At 51.3% G+C, this 16,499-nt stretch overlaps 1 protein-coding gene across 1 annotated transcript in view; it reads right to left on the reverse strand.

Moving 5' to 3' along the window:
* The window catches only part of LOC121032694 (O-acyltransferase like protein), a 70,055-nt gene that overhangs the window by 26,649 nt on the left and 26,907 nt on the right, over positions 1-16,499 (reverse strand). The window contains exons 4-8 of the mRNA XM_040478485.1: positions 15,350-15,491; positions 14,120-14,337; positions 10,347-10,529; positions 9,283-9,385; positions 3,992-4,093 (exon numbers count right to left, since the gene is read on the reverse strand). Coding sequence (XP_040334419.1) covers positions 3,992-4,093; positions 9,283-9,385; positions 10,347-10,529; positions 14,120-14,337; positions 15,350-15,491 — 748 coding nt within the window. The remainder of the gene's footprint in view (positions 1-3,991; positions 4,094-9,282; positions 9,386-10,346; positions 10,530-14,119; positions 14,338-15,349; positions 15,492-16,499) is intronic.

The raw sequence follows: 16,499 nt of genomic DNA on the forward strand, positions 1-16,499 counted from the left end.
AAAATAAAATAAAATAAAATCAGTGAGGTGGGTCGTTGCATACAACAGATTGATATGCCAACATGAAATCATTATGTGAAAAAAGCTACCTGTAAAATAGCACGGTTTATAGTATAATCATATTCTTAGAAAGAAAGAAAGAAAGAAAGAAAGAAAGAAAATGAAAGAAAGAAGAAAGAAAGAAAGAAAGAAAGAAAGAAAGAAAGAAAGAAAGAAAACGAAAGAACAAAAGAACGAAAGAACGAAAGAAAGAAAGAAAGAACGAACCCAGGGGCAGGGGGGTGGCTCGGTTGGTTAAGTGTCCGACTTCAGCTCAGGTCATGATCTCACAATTTGTGAGTTCGAGCCCCACGTCCCGCCCGGCTCTGTGCTGACAGCTTGGAGCCTGGAGCCTGTTTCAGATTCTGTGTCTCCCTCTCTCTTCGACGCTCTCCTGCTCACGCTCTGTCTCTCCCTCTCAAAAATAAATAAACATTAAAAAAAGAAAAAACCCAGTGCCTGTAACTATGTAAGTACATGGAAAGTATCTGCGAGAATTTACAAGAAACCGTTAACAAAGGTGCCCTGCGGGGGAGTGAGACTGCAGTGGGTACCCTTAATTTTAGTGTATAACCTTCTGTGATAGATATTTTTATCAGTAATGTTTTTATTGTAACAAAAACTCCCGATTTTTTTTTTTTTTTGAGAGAGAGAGAGAGAGAGAGAGAGAGTACACGTGCGTGCAGAGAGAACCTAAGCAGGTTCCACACTCAGCACAGAGCTCAGCTCGGGCTCAGTCTCCCGACCATGAGATCATGACCTGAGCCGAAATCAAGAGTCAGAGGCATAACCGACTGAGCCACATAGGTGCCCCCAAACCCCTGATTTTTAACCTGTTACCCCTAGTTGGAATAATCACACACTTTTAAGGGTCTGAGACATCTACTCTCCTTGTTTCCTGTCACATAATCTTTGTTCCGATTTACCCCGGGAAGCTGGCGTTTTGCACCTTCTTATAGCTGCTGTAGCTCCCGGGTCCCCCGTCTCCTGCCCCTGTCCTCTTACTGTCTATTCTCAGCGTGATTCTTGGAGAATGTGACTCGGCCCGTGCCACTCCCCTGCTGGAACCCTCCAAAGGCTTCTTGTGCCCCAGTAAAATAGAAGGTCCTTAAAGCAGCATACAGGCCCTCTACGATCCTGGCCACGGGGCCCCGCTCCACCTCTCTGACCTCGTCCCCTCCTGTTCTCCAAGCTGCTCTCTCCACTCCAGCGGGCTCTCTGCGGTCTCTCAAACATGCCAGCCACATTCCCTTCTCAGGACCTTAACACCTGTTCCCCACATGGGCCCTTCTTCCCCCACAGCACTCTCTTTGCTTAGAACATTCTTTTACGTCCTTTGACACAGGTCACTTTCCCTGACTACCCTTCCAGCAGAAGACCCCATCTTGCCTCCTTCTCCAAATAAGCACTTTGTGCCACCTATGGTCCCTGACCTGCTAGAAATGCATTTGTATATTGCAACTTAATGTCGCATATTTATTCATGGATTATCCATCTCTGGTCACTGGAACGTAACCTCCAGGCCAGAAGGCACTTGCGTGGTTATTAACTATTGAATCCCCAGGGCTTACAACAGTGCCTGGCACACAGTGGGCCCTTAATAAATACAGAAAGAGGGGTGCCTAGGTGGCTCAGTCATTTGAGCGCCTTACTGTTGATTTCTGCTCAGGTCATGATCTCACAATTCATGAGTTCAAGCCCCATCAGGCTCTGCACTGACAGTGTGGAGCTTGTTTGGGGTTCTCTCTCTCTCTCTCTGTCCCCCCACTTGCGTGTGCTTGCATGCACACATCCTCTCTCTCAAAATAAATAAATAAACGTATAAAAAATACAGAATGAGTGAGTGAACAAATGATCTCATTTCCAGTCCTCTTGGAGATAAGTAGGCAAGTAATTGATCATAACTGAGTAAGAACAGTGGGTTTTGCTGACAAGAATGAGACCATCAAAGAGGCTGGGAGTGTGGCTGCTTTCGCACTGGGTTTCCCTTACGGAGTGAGTTCAAACTGGGCTGGTGATGTTTCCCCCGATTTTTCAACAAAGTTATGTCCCGGGTTGGACTCTCTCTTCCTGGCTCCAATCTGCCACTTTCTCAGAGCTCCCTCCTCAAGAACATCACCACCGTCCGCCATATTGTGCAGATTGGAAATTCTGAGTATCCTTGACTTGCCCTCTCTCCGTTCCCACGGCCAATTGTCAGTCCAGATCTGCTATCCTCCCCAGATATTGCAATAGTTTCCTCACGGGGATCCTCACCACCATCTTGACCCATAAGACCTCTCACACACAGACACATACACACACACACACACACACACACACACATACACACTACTGCTTTATCTGCCTGCTAAAACACTTCCTGTCCTTCAGTCCCCAGAACAGGACTTTCTTCTGAAGCAGATTTCCCAGGCAGAACCCACCATGCCCTGGATCGGATGCCACCATTGGATTCCACGCCCCACCCCCTAACACCACATCAGCATTTATCACTAAGAACCTGTGGCCTGAATGTCAATCGGTCCCTCTCCTCCAGAAGACCACAGGGCACAACATGCTAAACCCAGGGCCACACACCCAAAAAAAAGGAATAAGGAGTCTGTCAAGCATCCAGGACAAGGGCTAGATTCAATAGAGTTTGGAAGAAACCGCAAAGGCCACGGTGAAAAGAAATCAATAGAGGCCCATTCCGTAGCCCATACTCATTCTTACTCTATTTTCCGGAAAAGTTAAAAGGTGTGAGTGGCGACCACAGTAACAACGACAGCTTCTACTTGCAGAAGGGCTTACTGTGTGTCACACGTGCCTCTGAGTTCTCAGCACACATGCTCTCATTTAATCCTCGCAAGAGGGGCGCCTGGGTGGCGCAGTCGGTTAAGCGTCCGACTTCAGCCAGGTCACGATCTCGCGGTCCGTGAGTTCGAGCCCCGCGTCAGGCTCTGGGCTGATGGCTCAGAGCCTGGAGCCTGTTTCCGATTCTGTGTCTCCCTCTCTCTCTGCCCCTCCCCCGTTCATGCTCTGTCTCTCTCTGTCCCAAAAATAAATAAACGTTAATCCTCGCAAGAGTCCCGTGGAGTGAGTGCCATCATTCTTCCCATTTTTTGAGATGAGAAAACTCAAGCCCGGAAAGGGTGAGGCACTGCCTCCAGGTCACATAGCTGGTAGATGACTGAGCCAGCATGAAAGATTTGACAAACCAGAGTCAGAACTTACCCACTCCATTTTCCTAGCCCACAAGATTGTTGCAACAGCCCCTTCCCGCTCTGTGACAACGAAGCGTGACAAGACAGGCAACGGCCACAAGTAACGAGAGCCAGCTCTAGCTCAGTCAGCAACAAACCGTGATTTAGAGACTGTACAAAAGGAGGGGTGGGTTCCATGAGCTGAAGTTTCCTCTGCTTCCCAAGCTCCCTGTGTCTTTACTGCATCACGGGTTCCATCCTCCGTCCCAGGACTCTATCTCCTCCTGCGTCAACCAACCACCCATTCGTAAGGAGGGCCACGTCCACCCCCCCCACCCCAGCAGAACCACCATCACCCCAAGCTTCCACCAGCCCCTCTCTTTGCTGTATCCTATTTGATTTTTATCGTCACCATCGGTACTCTTATTTACAGGACACAATTACCACTAGTTCGTACAAGACATACACATTCTCCCGTTGAAGACACGTTCCATGGAAATCGGACAGCACATTTGTGGAAATCTGCTGCCCGTCAGCGGAGGAATAAGGAGGTTTCTGCTGGTTTCATGTAGTTCAAATTCTATTAGGGCAAATATCACGAAAATCGGCATCTTCCGCTGGCAAAAGCAGCAAAAACCAACTTCATGAAGAAAACGATTTCTCTCCGTTTACTTTGCTTCGAACGTTCCTTCAGAAGAGGGTTAAAGACTAAAAAGCAATACGGTGTTACACAGCAACAATGGATTGAGACATTTTATAAACAGACCTACCTTGTAAGGCGGCTGAGGAAGTATCTGAGGATGACATTAAGGGTTGTTCCTTTGTCCGAATTCTGATGCATCCTTAGAAATGACCTTGCGCTTAGCCAACCACTGAGAGAAAGAGAAGAGCCACAGGAATTACTTATCAATGATACAGTTCATCCGATGATGAATTTGGTTGTCTCCATCAGGGTACAATAAGTTATGCAGCAGTAACAAGGTATCTCCAACACGAAAACAGTAACGGTTTTTTCTTGCTCGCGCGACATGCCCACGGCCAGTCGCCTTGACCTCAGCGTCTTCCAAACTAGGGGACCCGGGCTGAAGGAGCGGTCACTGTCTGAAAGGTCACTGGTGACCACGGCAGAGAAAAGAGCATTTTGGACGGCTTCAAACCGGCAATTAAATGTCCTAGCCCAGAAGCGACATGTTTAAAGCTCTTAGCATCACGGCAACCCCAGGCACCCCTCCTTGGCCAGACCTGGATTCCACCTAACCACAACGGGTCCGGGAAGTTGACTGTTACCAAGTGCCCGGAAGGAAGAGAGCCAGAAATATTTGGTGAACAACACTAAGAGCTATCGCGTTGGCCTTTTGAAACGACAGTGTCAAAGCTTTCCACTTCTGTAGGGCCACACCGTTTTCAAAGTACCTTCACTAATGGTGTCGCTTGTCCTTCTCCAGTCATACCGACCTACTTTGCAATAAATGTCGATTGAGTGAGTGATCGGTAGAAGGGAAGATACTACGATCCCTGCATGCCTACTAGGAAATCGAGGCTCAGAGGGTCAGTGGGTTGCCCAAGATTCTCAACCGACACATCCTGACCACAAATTTGTTGCCCAGGATGTTCAGCTAAAGAAACAGGCTACATCTCCGAGTTACAACTTGATGATAAGCGAGTCTGCGAGTGAGCTTCCTGACCTTCTGACGCTTACGCCAATGGGCCTCGTGGGTGTTTCTCTAAGGAGCAAATGCATTTCCTATGGCCAAAAAAAAAAGGCCACGTGTGTGTTGGAAGGGATCAGGGAGGGTTAGAGAATGTCTTGATTCTCCGCCAGCGTGATTTTTTTTTTTTTTTTTTTTGAAACGCAGCAAGTTGGATTCACTATAACAGGAACGCAGTTTATAGAGACGTGTAGAAGGGAGTGTGGAGATGTGGAAGTAGGCCAGCCAATTCCGATTCCAGGCTCCTCTTAATTTCGGGAAAGAACGCATCAGGGTCTCCCTGTGTGGCCATGCAACATCCAGCCATTCAGCGCGGAGAGAGGACAAATAGAAGGCTGGCAGGGAAACAGGCTGCCAGCAGGAGAACCTGCTGGAGGAAGCTGGGAAGATGCAGAGACCCGACCCCGCCGCGGGGAGCACAATCCCGCCACAGGAATGGGGGAAGTCAGCCAGAGAGGTAGAGGAAGGTTCCCGAGCCGTCACCAGGGATGGTCAGAAGTCTGGTTTCGCTCCGTAAATGTGTGCGTGACATGGCGGTAAAGACCTGCGCTTGGCGTGAAACAAGCATCGTGCTCCCGTTCTCACTCGAACTTTCCTAGCTGGGGGGACTCGGGCAACTGATTTCATCTCTGCACATCAACTTTCTCATCTGTAAACACGAGCATGATGATACCGGCTCCAGCTTCCCGGGTTTAATGGGAGAATCGTCCGGAATAACAGGTTAGGAGCCGTTGGCACGATGGCGATACTAGGGGTCCCTTCGTAAGATTTCCATTGTCCCAATGAAATGTTTCTGTAAAAAGAATCGGTGCATTTCTTTTTTTACGTGTACTTATTTATAAGTAATCTGTACACCCATAGTGGGGCTTGACGTTGTGACCCGCGAGATCAAGGGTCGCACGCTCTTCCGGCTGAGCCAGCCGGGAGCCCCGGTGCGCACTTTTGAAAGTAAACAAAACGGGGGCGCCTGGGTGGCTCGGTCGGTTGAGCGTCCGACTTCGGCTCAGGTCACGATCTCGCGGTCCGTGAGTTCGAGCCCCGCGTCGGGCTCTGTGCTGACAGCGTGGAGCCCGGAGCCTGCTTCGGATTCTGTGTGTCCCGTTCTCTCTGCCCCTCCCCCGCTGGCACTCGGTCTCTCTCATTAACATTATGTTACATTAAATAAACAATCAATAAATAAACATTAACAAATTAAGAAAGTAAACAAAATGAACATTGGACGGGAAGGAAACAGGAGTCCTGGCCTCTTAGCCGGGTGAGGCCCGGGGTGGGGCCTGAGAACCTGCCTTTCTGACAGCCTTGCAGATGACGCGGGTACAGCTGGACTGGGACCATACTCTGAGAACCACTGATAAAAGGCCCAGCACTCCCCGGGCCCCAGAGCGAGCCAGGGGTCGGATATGTCGTCTTTTTACCAATAAAAGGGTGCAGGGTTGCAGTTGTCTTGGACTTCTGAAATTTCATAGCCTTGGCCCGGGGTTTTGGGGTATCTCAGGGCTGACCCAACGGCGGCTCTGGTGTCTCAGGGATTCGCACTGATAGTCCAGGCATGACCAGTGGCTTTCCAGGCCCTCATTCTTCCCTCCTGGTGGCAATTCTCCAGCTTGAGTTTTTGGCTTTGATTCCAGCCATGCTGATCTGTCCTTGCCAGCCTCCCTCCCACGGCTTGGGGCTCTGCCAGCCAGTCCCATCTTTTTGGCCTTGTTCTTGCTAGGTCCTCTTGCAGGGAACAGAGCTCTGGACGTTGAAGGCCGGCCCCTGGGCCGACCTCCCCACCCAGCGGGGGCCTGCCCCAGGTCTCTGCAGTCGGATTTGCCCGCCTGGTTAGACCCAGCTATGCCCTCCTGGCAAGCCTGGTGCCCAGTGGTTCCCATTTCACCGCAGAAGTGGCCTCTGACCCTCGCCTGTCTGGGCCCCTTTTTGTCACCCTGGCCACCTGGTGACCGGGTCTCAGCTCATTCCGTACCCTCCTTTCTCTGCCTTACCCCCAAGAACCTGTCACACCGGAAGCTTGAGCTAAAACAACAAAGAAATCATTTCGACAACTCCTTATTGGGCAGCCCCGTATGCCTGGCATTGCTTTGGGCTCCAGGGACAGCAGGACACAAAACAGAAAGAAGTCCCATCTTATAGTACAGTGGAGAGACACCGACAATAAATACATGAATAATAAACACGTGGCGTCTATAAGGTTAGGTAAAGAGGAGAAATAAATCAGGGAAAATGGAGGCAAGAGTGTGGTGGGTCCGTGTTAAACAAGGGAGACGAGCCAGGCGTTGTTGGGAGGTTAACATTTGGGCAGACGCTGAAGGGAGGGAGGGAAAGCCACGAGGACTTCGGGGAAGTAAGTGTGGCCGAAAATGATGGCCATTCGTCCCCCCCCCCCCCGTGCTGCTGCGCTGCCCTGTTCACAGGCTGGTTCTCTCCTAATCCGGCGGCTTGTACGCTTTTGAATTTCACGGGCTTTAAAATTACAAACATCGGGGCGCCTGGGGGGCGCAGTCGGTGGAGCGTCCGACTTCGGCTCAGGTCACGATCTCGCGGTCCGGGAGTTGGAGCCCCGCGTCGGGCTCTGGGCTGACGGCTCGGAGCCTGGAGCCTGTTTCCGATTCTGTGTCTCCCTCTCTCTCTGCCCCTCCCCCTGCTCACGCTCTGTCTCACTCTCTCTGTCAAAAATTAATAAACATTAAAAAAAATTTAAAATTACAAACATAACAAAACAAAACCACCAGAAAACAAAACACAAAGCACAAGAAGCACGATGGGGCACCTATCGGAAGCTTGCTCCGTTGTTGTGGGGCCAACAACCTCCGCAGCATTCATCGGGGGGGTCGCTTTCTCTTCCGCCGTGTCAGCGTGCGATGGGGACGCGTTCTCAGATCCCTCGCTTTCCTGATCGCTCCCTGCCGCCCACGCACGGCGCAGCCCCCCCGCCACAGTCTCCACGCCCTGCCATCTGGCCCCAGGGCCCAGGCTGCGCGGCCACTCCCCGGACAGGGGCACCGGCACCCCTCTGCGTCGCCAGATACGGGGGGCGCCTCCGCGTCTCTTCAGCTCCCACAGAGTTGCCCTTCCTTCCTGATCCGCTGCCTTGGCTCGGCTTCCTGGGCCCCGCAGTGTCTCGCTTGTCCCGTCTCGCTCATTCTCAGACTCCGTGGGGGCTCCCCTTCTCCCCCACTTCTGCGGGCTGGGGCGGCGGAGGTCCTAGCATCTACCCCTGCCCTGTCCTTGCTTGTGCTCTCCTCCCCGCGAGATCCGGGCCAGCTCTGTTGGCCTCCCTGCCGCCCGTAACCCAAGGCCCCCAAGTTCCCATCTCTGGCCTGGACATTTCCACTGAGCTCCCGGCACACGGAGCCCCTGCTGAGTGAACACCACTACCTGGGTGTCTGGGTTATCTTCACCGGGTTGGCACCCTTTGATTCCAACAGAAGGCCTGGTTTTCCCGCCAAGACTCTCTTCTGCTCCAGGCTTTCTGCTCAGCGAATGCCAGCCACCCCCCACCCCTCCTCCTCCTCCTCCCACCCCCCTCCCGACACAGACCCCCCCCCCCCATCTCAGCTCCTGAGCCCAGCCGGAAGTCCTTCTGAAGTCCTCTCTTTCTCGCCCTTCACATCCAATCAACAGGTCCTGACAATTCCACATCTAAAGCCTATCTTGCACATGACCTTCTCACTCTATCCCGCCCACCGGCCCTCCCCTTCCCCCCCTCCCCTCCAGGCCTCATCGTTTCTCATGGGAAGTATAGCAAAGGTCACCTGATGGATCTCCCTGCTTCTATCCCCGCCTGCCTTAGATCTGCCGTGAACACAGGAGCCAGAGTGATCATTTTTTAAAATGTCAGATGATATCGCTTTCAAACGAAAGCAATCCAACCTCTTCCCGTTCCCTCCGAGACTAAAGTCCGGGCTCCGGAGTCTTGCTACAAGGTCCTCTGTGGTCTGGCCCTGCCCGGCTCACTCCCTCTCTCCCCACCTTCACTATGCTTCGGCCTTCTTTCTGCTCCTTTAACAAGGATCTCTGTCTCTGTCTCTCTCTGTTTCTGTCTCTCTCTCTCCTTAGCTCTTCGGCACTGGTGGCTCCCTTGGCCTGAATCTTTCTTATCCAGGATTTTCCCAGGGCCAGCTCCTTCTAGCCACAGTAGTCCCTCATCAGACAAGCCTTTTCCAACAAGTCTAAACAGCTACCCGCTCTCTCTCACAATTGCTGTGCTCTTCTTTCCTAGTACCTATTACTATCCGATTTTGTTCTTGTTTATTTGTTTGCTTATTGCTGGACACGCACACACGCACATGCACACACACACACACACACACACAGCAATATGCACAACAGCAGACACAACACCACATTACCTGATCAGGAAGAATGTGTCAACCCCAAGATAGAATGGGCCACTCCGAGAATAAAGGTACAGTGGATTTTTAAGCACTCTGCTTTTCCACTCAAGCACATTATCTGCAACAAACATAAAAACAGTTGTCTTTCTGTTTCACCGAAGAAAGTCATGTGATTTACGTTTTCAAAAAAAGCAAGAGGAGCACCTTCGACTTTCATGGTATCGAGGGGATTTCGGGGCGCCTGGGGGGCTCGGCCAGCGAAGCGTCCCACTTCGGCTCGGGTCGTGATCTCACGATTCGTGAGTTCGAGCCCCGTGTCGGGCTCTGCGCTGACAGCTCGGAGCCTGGAGCCTGCTTCGGATTCTGGGTCTCCCTCTCTCTCTCTGCCCCTCCCCCACTCACTCTCTGTCTCTCTCTCTCTCAAAAATAAATAAACATAAAAAAAAAAAGAGGATTTTGTGTATCCCCACAACTTACTGAAGAGAACACAGATCGGAATGAGAAATGGTGACTGAGGCACCTGACAGTATCTGCCACGGAACCACCGTAACTCAGGCTTTGGACTGCTTCCTGTTCTCACGGTGCCCACAGCTCCTGGGGGGGGGGGGGCAGCAACATCCCCTTGACCTGGTGCACATCCCCCCCACCGGAGCGGCTCCCGTGCTGCTTCCGGAGTGAGGCAGCAGGGCCAAGAAACACGGCTTTAACACCGGTGCATAATATTTATCTGTTTATGCTTGACTACCTTTCCAGGGGAAAAAAACATGTTAGTTTCTGGCTTCGTCGAGTAGGACAAGAGGGAATCCGGCTCTTTGGACGACGCATGTGTGATCCTCGGGTGTCGCTTGTTCACCTGGTCATCAGGTGCCTGGTTTCCACCCATGAGGAGGGGGAGCAACTACTGGGCATCGGTTTGGGCCCTCCCAAAACTCACTTGTGGCGGGGGGGCGGGGGGTCACGGCTACGTGTCTAAAACAGCAGGAAGGCTGCAGGCTCGCGTCCCGGGCCCAACACGATCCCCTCGCGCGAAAGCGGCCCTCTTCCTCGACTGCTCGGAAAGACCCGTGAGTTCTCCTCACCCAAAGACAGCCAGGCAGTCATCTGACTGGTGTGCCCGGATATGATCCAGAGGAGGCTCAGAGCCCGGATGCCATTCAGCGCAGAGCACACGCCCCCCGCGGGCGTCTCTGTGGTCCGGATGGCCGGCACGTTCTTCTGCCACGAAAAGCATTTCAGAGCGTGCTCCGTGGCTCCTAAAAATCCTGGACGAGAGCACAGGTGTTACCGCCCGCCCTGAAGTGCCTACGTTTTCCCAGCTACAAAACGGGAGTCAAAGTCCATCTCACAACCTGAGGATTGTCATGAGGAGCAAAGGAGACACCATCACACCTGCCACACTCACTATTTGAAGCCCAATTGCTCTCGTCCCTTCTACGTCCCTTCTTCCGTTTCGTGTCTACAAAATTTTGATCGGACTCGTTGGGATGCATTCCAAACAGCCGGACCTGTGAACCAGGAGCCTCCAAAGGAAGGCGCGAGCCGCTCCAAGAGACTCACGGTTTCTCTTGGTCGAAGCTTGGTGCTTAAACACTGCAGGCTCAAGAAGTCCCCGCAGAAATGAGACTTATTTACAAATGAGAGCTGGCGGATAACCCGGCTCTGCAAATCTAAAATCGGTTTCTGAACTGGGGGAATGTCATTGTCAAACCTTCGGAGGTTTCGGCCGTGAATAGGGGTTTTTCCATCGGAGTCGCTCTCCTGTGTGCCTGCCTGAAATCACAGAGCTCACCCTCTCCTCTAGGGGCATTTTCACCGACCGGCCCTTGGCACAGCACGGCCAGTCGTGTCCTGCACCCCGAGTCCCGGCTCCCCTCGGCTCCCCAGAAGCCACGTGCCACGAGAGAGAGAGACACGCACAGAACCCGGGCTCTGGCCGGTTCTGCCTTCTCTTCAACCTCTCGGGACCTCCTCCCTCACCTTGAAACTGAGCACCCTTTTTGGCCGGGCTGCGGTGAGCATTTGAACATATTTGCCAAACATCTGGCCTGACGCCTGCCCACCTTGGCAAGCGAGCCCTGAATGCATTTTGCTATCATTCGATTTTTTTTTTTTTTTTGCATCTAAATTCTACTTGTGGCTCCCCGTAACTAGTAGCAGCTTGTAACGGTGTCTGAAAATAACCGGTCTGTAGAGAAGACGGCCTCTCTGAGTCCCGTTTACTCGCTGGTAAGTGGAAAGGATAAACCAAGGGGGATGGGGAAGATCAGTTGAAAGGATGCATGTAGGTCAGAGGTTCTCAAAGTAGGGGGTCCCCAGTCCAGTAGCTTCAGTATCGCCCGGGAACCTGTTGGAAATGCACGGTCTCAGGCCCCACCCCAGACCCACCGACCCAGAACCCCTGAGGGCCGGGCCCCGCAAAGGTGCTTGTGCTGCGACAAGACCTCCAGGTGCTTCCGGAGTTTGAGGACCAAAGTTTGCGAACCACAAGGTGTCGTGGCGCTTTGAAAGACCTTGTGGCCCCTTTGGATTTTCTCAGCGATTATTACCGTGAGCCCGCTTGAAGTGACAGACCACACAGTAAGAGCCCTGCCTTCCAGGGGCTAAAATCCATAGCCGTTTGCTTCGTGGAAACTTCCTCCAACACGTGCTGGTATTTTTTCTCATCTAAGTAGGAAAGGGCAGGCTCTTGTAACAGGAAACCTCTCTAAGCGAACGCAATGATTACTTGGAGGATAAAGAACCAGGAATCTGAAATACCCAATTTGGCTCTAAACTTCTAGGAGACACGGTAGTCTTATGTTGATTTGACTCGCTGGTGAGTGCAAATCTGGAGACAAAAAAGATGCTGACCCTAGGGCTCTCTGCATCTCGATTTTTTGTTTCCAAACATTCAGGATGTGATCTTTTACTCTGATGGTATTAAATCCAAAAAAAGCAAAAAGTTACAGCAAGAGAACACGGTCCCCCCACTTCCGCCGTTTTGAGGCCACAGGTAAACATAGCTGCTGAAAAAGTGAACATAACCTTCGTGTCCTGATCATAGAGAGTCCTGTCTTGGGCCGAAACCCTAACGTATCGGTGGCTGGGTCCTGACACCGTATCAGGTGCATCTGCCTTAAAACGCCAGGCTCCGTGGCTTAGTCTTCAACCTAATGACAGGCAGCGGTGAATTTCGGTGGCTGTAGGCTCGCCCTCAGTCTGACAACTAGAAGCCCGTGGCAGGTGCCTGGAACCCAGCTGACCTCAGCAAGGTCAGTGTTAGCGAGAGGTCTTGGGCAGTTAAAGCCACTACCCTTTCCTCCTTCTGGCTTAAGGGCAGCGAATGAGGAAAAAGGCAACGTAGCAGGAGGATGGAAGTTTCCATTACCTCATTTAATGCCTTCAACAAATCCCACTGTATGTCCCCGTTTTACACATGTGGAACCTGAGGTTCTTAGGGGTCAAACAACCCCACCAAGGGCAGAGTTAGAAACCCAGGCAGGATTGAGCGGAGGTCGCTAAGCATGCTCCCCGCTCGTGGATCCTTCTCTACATGGCAGCTGGGGAGCCAAGTTCTTGAACAATGTCACGTGAGGAGTGACTGAGGGGCTCTGAGACTATGACAGGAGAAGCCATCATAACTGTCCCCAGTATCTGATGAAACAAGAGAGTAAGTAGGAGGGCAAAACAAGGGCCCATCGGTAGAAATGACAGAGCAGGGATGGCTGGGTGGCCCAGTCGGTTAAGCGTCCAACTCTTGGCTTTGGCTCAGGTCATGATCTCATGGTTCGTGAGTTCCAGCTCCAAGTCAGGCTTTGCACTGACAGCGTGGAGTCTGCTTAGGATTCTCTCTTTCCCTCTCTCTCTGCCCCTCCCCCCCCATAATAAATAAATAAACATGAAAAAAATTAAGAAAAGAATTGTTGTTTGGGAGCTGCTTGGGAGCTCGTGTTGTTGGGAGCTCGTGGTAGTGTTACCACCAGCTTGTTGCTGGGAGCTCGTGGTAGTGTTACAGCGGTTTTTATTTTTGCCCGAAGATCCAAAGAGGATCTGATAAAATCATCGCCGTGCCCTCCACAGTGGACATATCCCCTGCAGCTGCTTGATCACGTATTCATAATCTTTTGGCCCATTCATTGCTATGGTGTCTTATCTTTATCCCCCGCGTTGGAGTAAGGGAAGATCAATTGTGTGCAGGTCCGGGGACTCTGCCAGAAACGATTCCCCATGTGCTAAATCTGTTTGCATGACGAAGCGGCCCTTGTTTCAGGGTGTGTGTGTGTGTGTGTGTGGGCTTTGCCTTGCCATATGGGCAGGGGGAAATGAAGATAATGCTTTTGATTTTCAGCTGCAACACAACGCAACGTGACCAACTGCTAAGCGCCGTCCAGCTCGCCCTTCACTAAGTGGGTTATTTAGTTCTGGCTCAGATACGCTCAGCCAGGCTTTAACGTGTTGCACACTTACTCCCCTGGCTTCGATGTGGACGTCAATCCTTTACCTTAGTGATGCCAGCAAGGTTCTGTGAGCCATCTGCGTCGCTGTGACACCGAAAATAGACACTGTGGTCATGGAATTGTTTCTTACAGGATGACTGCAGCGAAACCCAAGCCCTGCTCTGCCCTGGTCACGGGGTAGCACAAAACACACTGGGTCATTGTACCCAAGAAAGAAAGCAGCATTTTTAGTGACTCGCCGTAACACTCCGACGGCAAACAAAGACGGAATTGTGAAGAACAGAGACCCAACCTCCACACTGGCATTTAGACGCTGTTGGACGTTCCCCAGACCCCAGCACCGTCGGACTTATTTTCCAAATACGGCTCCTCTAAGCCACCTCTAGTGCGCGCTCTTAGGTTATCAAAATGCCTACTTTGTCCTCTGCTCGGGGTTCCTGAGAGTGAGAGGTGGGCCAGGCCACCCGCTCTGTTTCCTGGGTCACTCCTCTGTGTCTCTCTCAGAGGCAGGCTCCCGTCGGTGGCCGGTCGTGCCCGATGTGAGGGTGACTCCCTGTAGTCGGGCCCCCGCCCCCTGGCCGCCACATAGACAGTGCCAGCCAGGGGGAGGAGGAGGCCCAGCGAGGTGAGGCAGCTGCAGGGGGAAGACACGTGTGACCAAGCCTTACGGCGCGCCAAAGCCACCGTAAGAGGCAGAGAAAACAGCCCAGCGAAAAACCAACCACGCAAGCCCCCAACAAAAATACAGACAAGTATCGAACAGTTTAAAGGGGCGGGAGTGGCTTCCTAAGAATCGATAATGAAGGAAATGATTAATGAAGTATAAGATTAATGGATTTCCCTCGACTCCTTATTATAATTGCTAAAAAAAAAAAAAAAATCATAAACGGAAACACCCAAACCCTAAGGAGGATACTTGCAGCTGATTGGACTACGAACTCGTATCTTTCATGTATATAAGATAGTTTAAAAGAGCAGTAAGAACCCAGCTAACATACATGGAAACATGGTAACATACATGGAAACAGGAGCGAAAAGTATGAATAGCAGATAAACTTGATGGGGGAAAAAACCTCCTCGTTACCAAGGTTTTAAGGTAAATTAAACCAGTGGATTGACTCCGTCAGATTGGTAGTCGTTTTTACAAAGGTAGCCGGTGATACGGGTGACAGGGTGGTGATATGGACATGGACGTCTCAGAGGGGGGTAGTTAAATAAGTGAGGTTTCCAGGAAAGCCCCTCCCCAATGATGCCGGCTACGCCCTGGCAATTCTACTTCCGTTAGTTTGTGTGCAGGATGCAAACAAAAAGTAACAGACAGGACGGCTAAGGTGTTTGAGGGAGAAGCCACACCTCAAATAAAAGAAACTAATCTTCAGGGGTCACGTGATAGGAACAGGACAATTTGGGATCGGGATACGTTTCCCCGTGACTCTGAAACTCAATCACATTTGGGTGTGGCCAGCCTTCCTCTCGACCACTGCTGAATTTTCTTGTGTAAGGTACGTGGTGATCGTTCAGGGAACACTGGCCAGACATCATTCAAGAATGAAAATGAAATGGCCATGCGTAGGTGGTGAGTGGAAATCAATTACACAGTCCCGACGTATACATCCCGACCAGGTACCTCAGATGCCCATACTCACAGACACACGGCCACAAAGGTGTCGAGGGGGAACGTTCCAGTAGCACATCTAGCCGCGCCCGTGCCAGATGAGGAGGAAGAATTGATTGCAAAGAGAGAGAGAGAAGGGGCCAAAAACGAAGTATTTCTGAATCTGAAAATATCTACCAAGGGAAAGGAAAAAAAAAAAAAAAGAGAGAGATTGTATTAATGACACTTTACTCTGCAACAAATACACTTTTCCAAGAGCTTTCATACCTATTATTTCAAAATAAAACTTTGATATGAAAAAGGGCAGCTGGCTTTCCTGTATCTGATTTACAGATGGGGAAAATAGGGCACGAAGATGCTGAGACTCACAGAAGGAAGAACTCAGCCCAGCACGAAGTGGACCGTAGTCTCTGGAATGCTTAGCCCGCCCAGACTCCCTCGGTCCCTCCTAGCACAGCGCTGGAAATGACAATCCTAAAAGGCACCATTAAATCTGCTTAAATCTGTTCGTAAACAGGTTCCCGCAAGAGACATAAATGCAATATGAGATGAAAAAAATACAATGAAAGGCCGCAGGCTGGAGAAAGGCGCTGTATCTAAAGGGGGCACCTGGGGGGCTCAGTCGGTTAAGCTTCCAACTTCGGCTCAGGTCACGATCTCGCGGTTGGTGGGTTCGAGCCCCGCGTCGGGGTCTGTGCTGACCGCTCGGAGCCTGGAGCCTGCTTCCGATTCTGTGTCTCCCTCTCTCTCTCTGCCCCCTCCCTTGCTCACGTTCTGTCTCTCTTTCTCAAAAATAAACATTAAAAGATAGTAAATAAATAAAAGTGAAACACAGAAGCACCAACTCGGGGCGCACCTAATCAGTCACTGATTGTAGGGATCCCCGTAGTTTGTGGGGACATTAGTGGTAAGAGGAGGGCAGCGGTCTCAGACTTCAGTGTGTCCCGGGATTACCCGGAGGGCCTGCTCAATAGACCACTGCCTGCCTCCCCTCCCCTCCCAGCCAGGCCGATGCAGCAGGTCTGGGGTGGGACCTGAGAATTTGCATTTCTAACAAGAAATCAGGTGCTCAGGCTACCTAGTAATCAGGGCACACACTTTGAGACCCACAGATGTTCCAAAACATCAGCAAAGGAGGGGGGACACAGTGTAGTTTAATTAAATAGCAATGCCAATTATAA

This window comes from Herpailurus yagouaroundi, unplaced genomic scaffold, assembly GCF_014898765.1.
Source record: "Herpailurus yagouaroundi ecotype Mexico unplaced genomic scaffold, PumYag 142, whole genome shotgun sequence".
Taxonomy (NCBI): domain Eukaryota; kingdom Metazoa; phylum Chordata; class Mammalia; order Carnivora; family Felidae; genus Herpailurus; species Herpailurus yagouaroundi.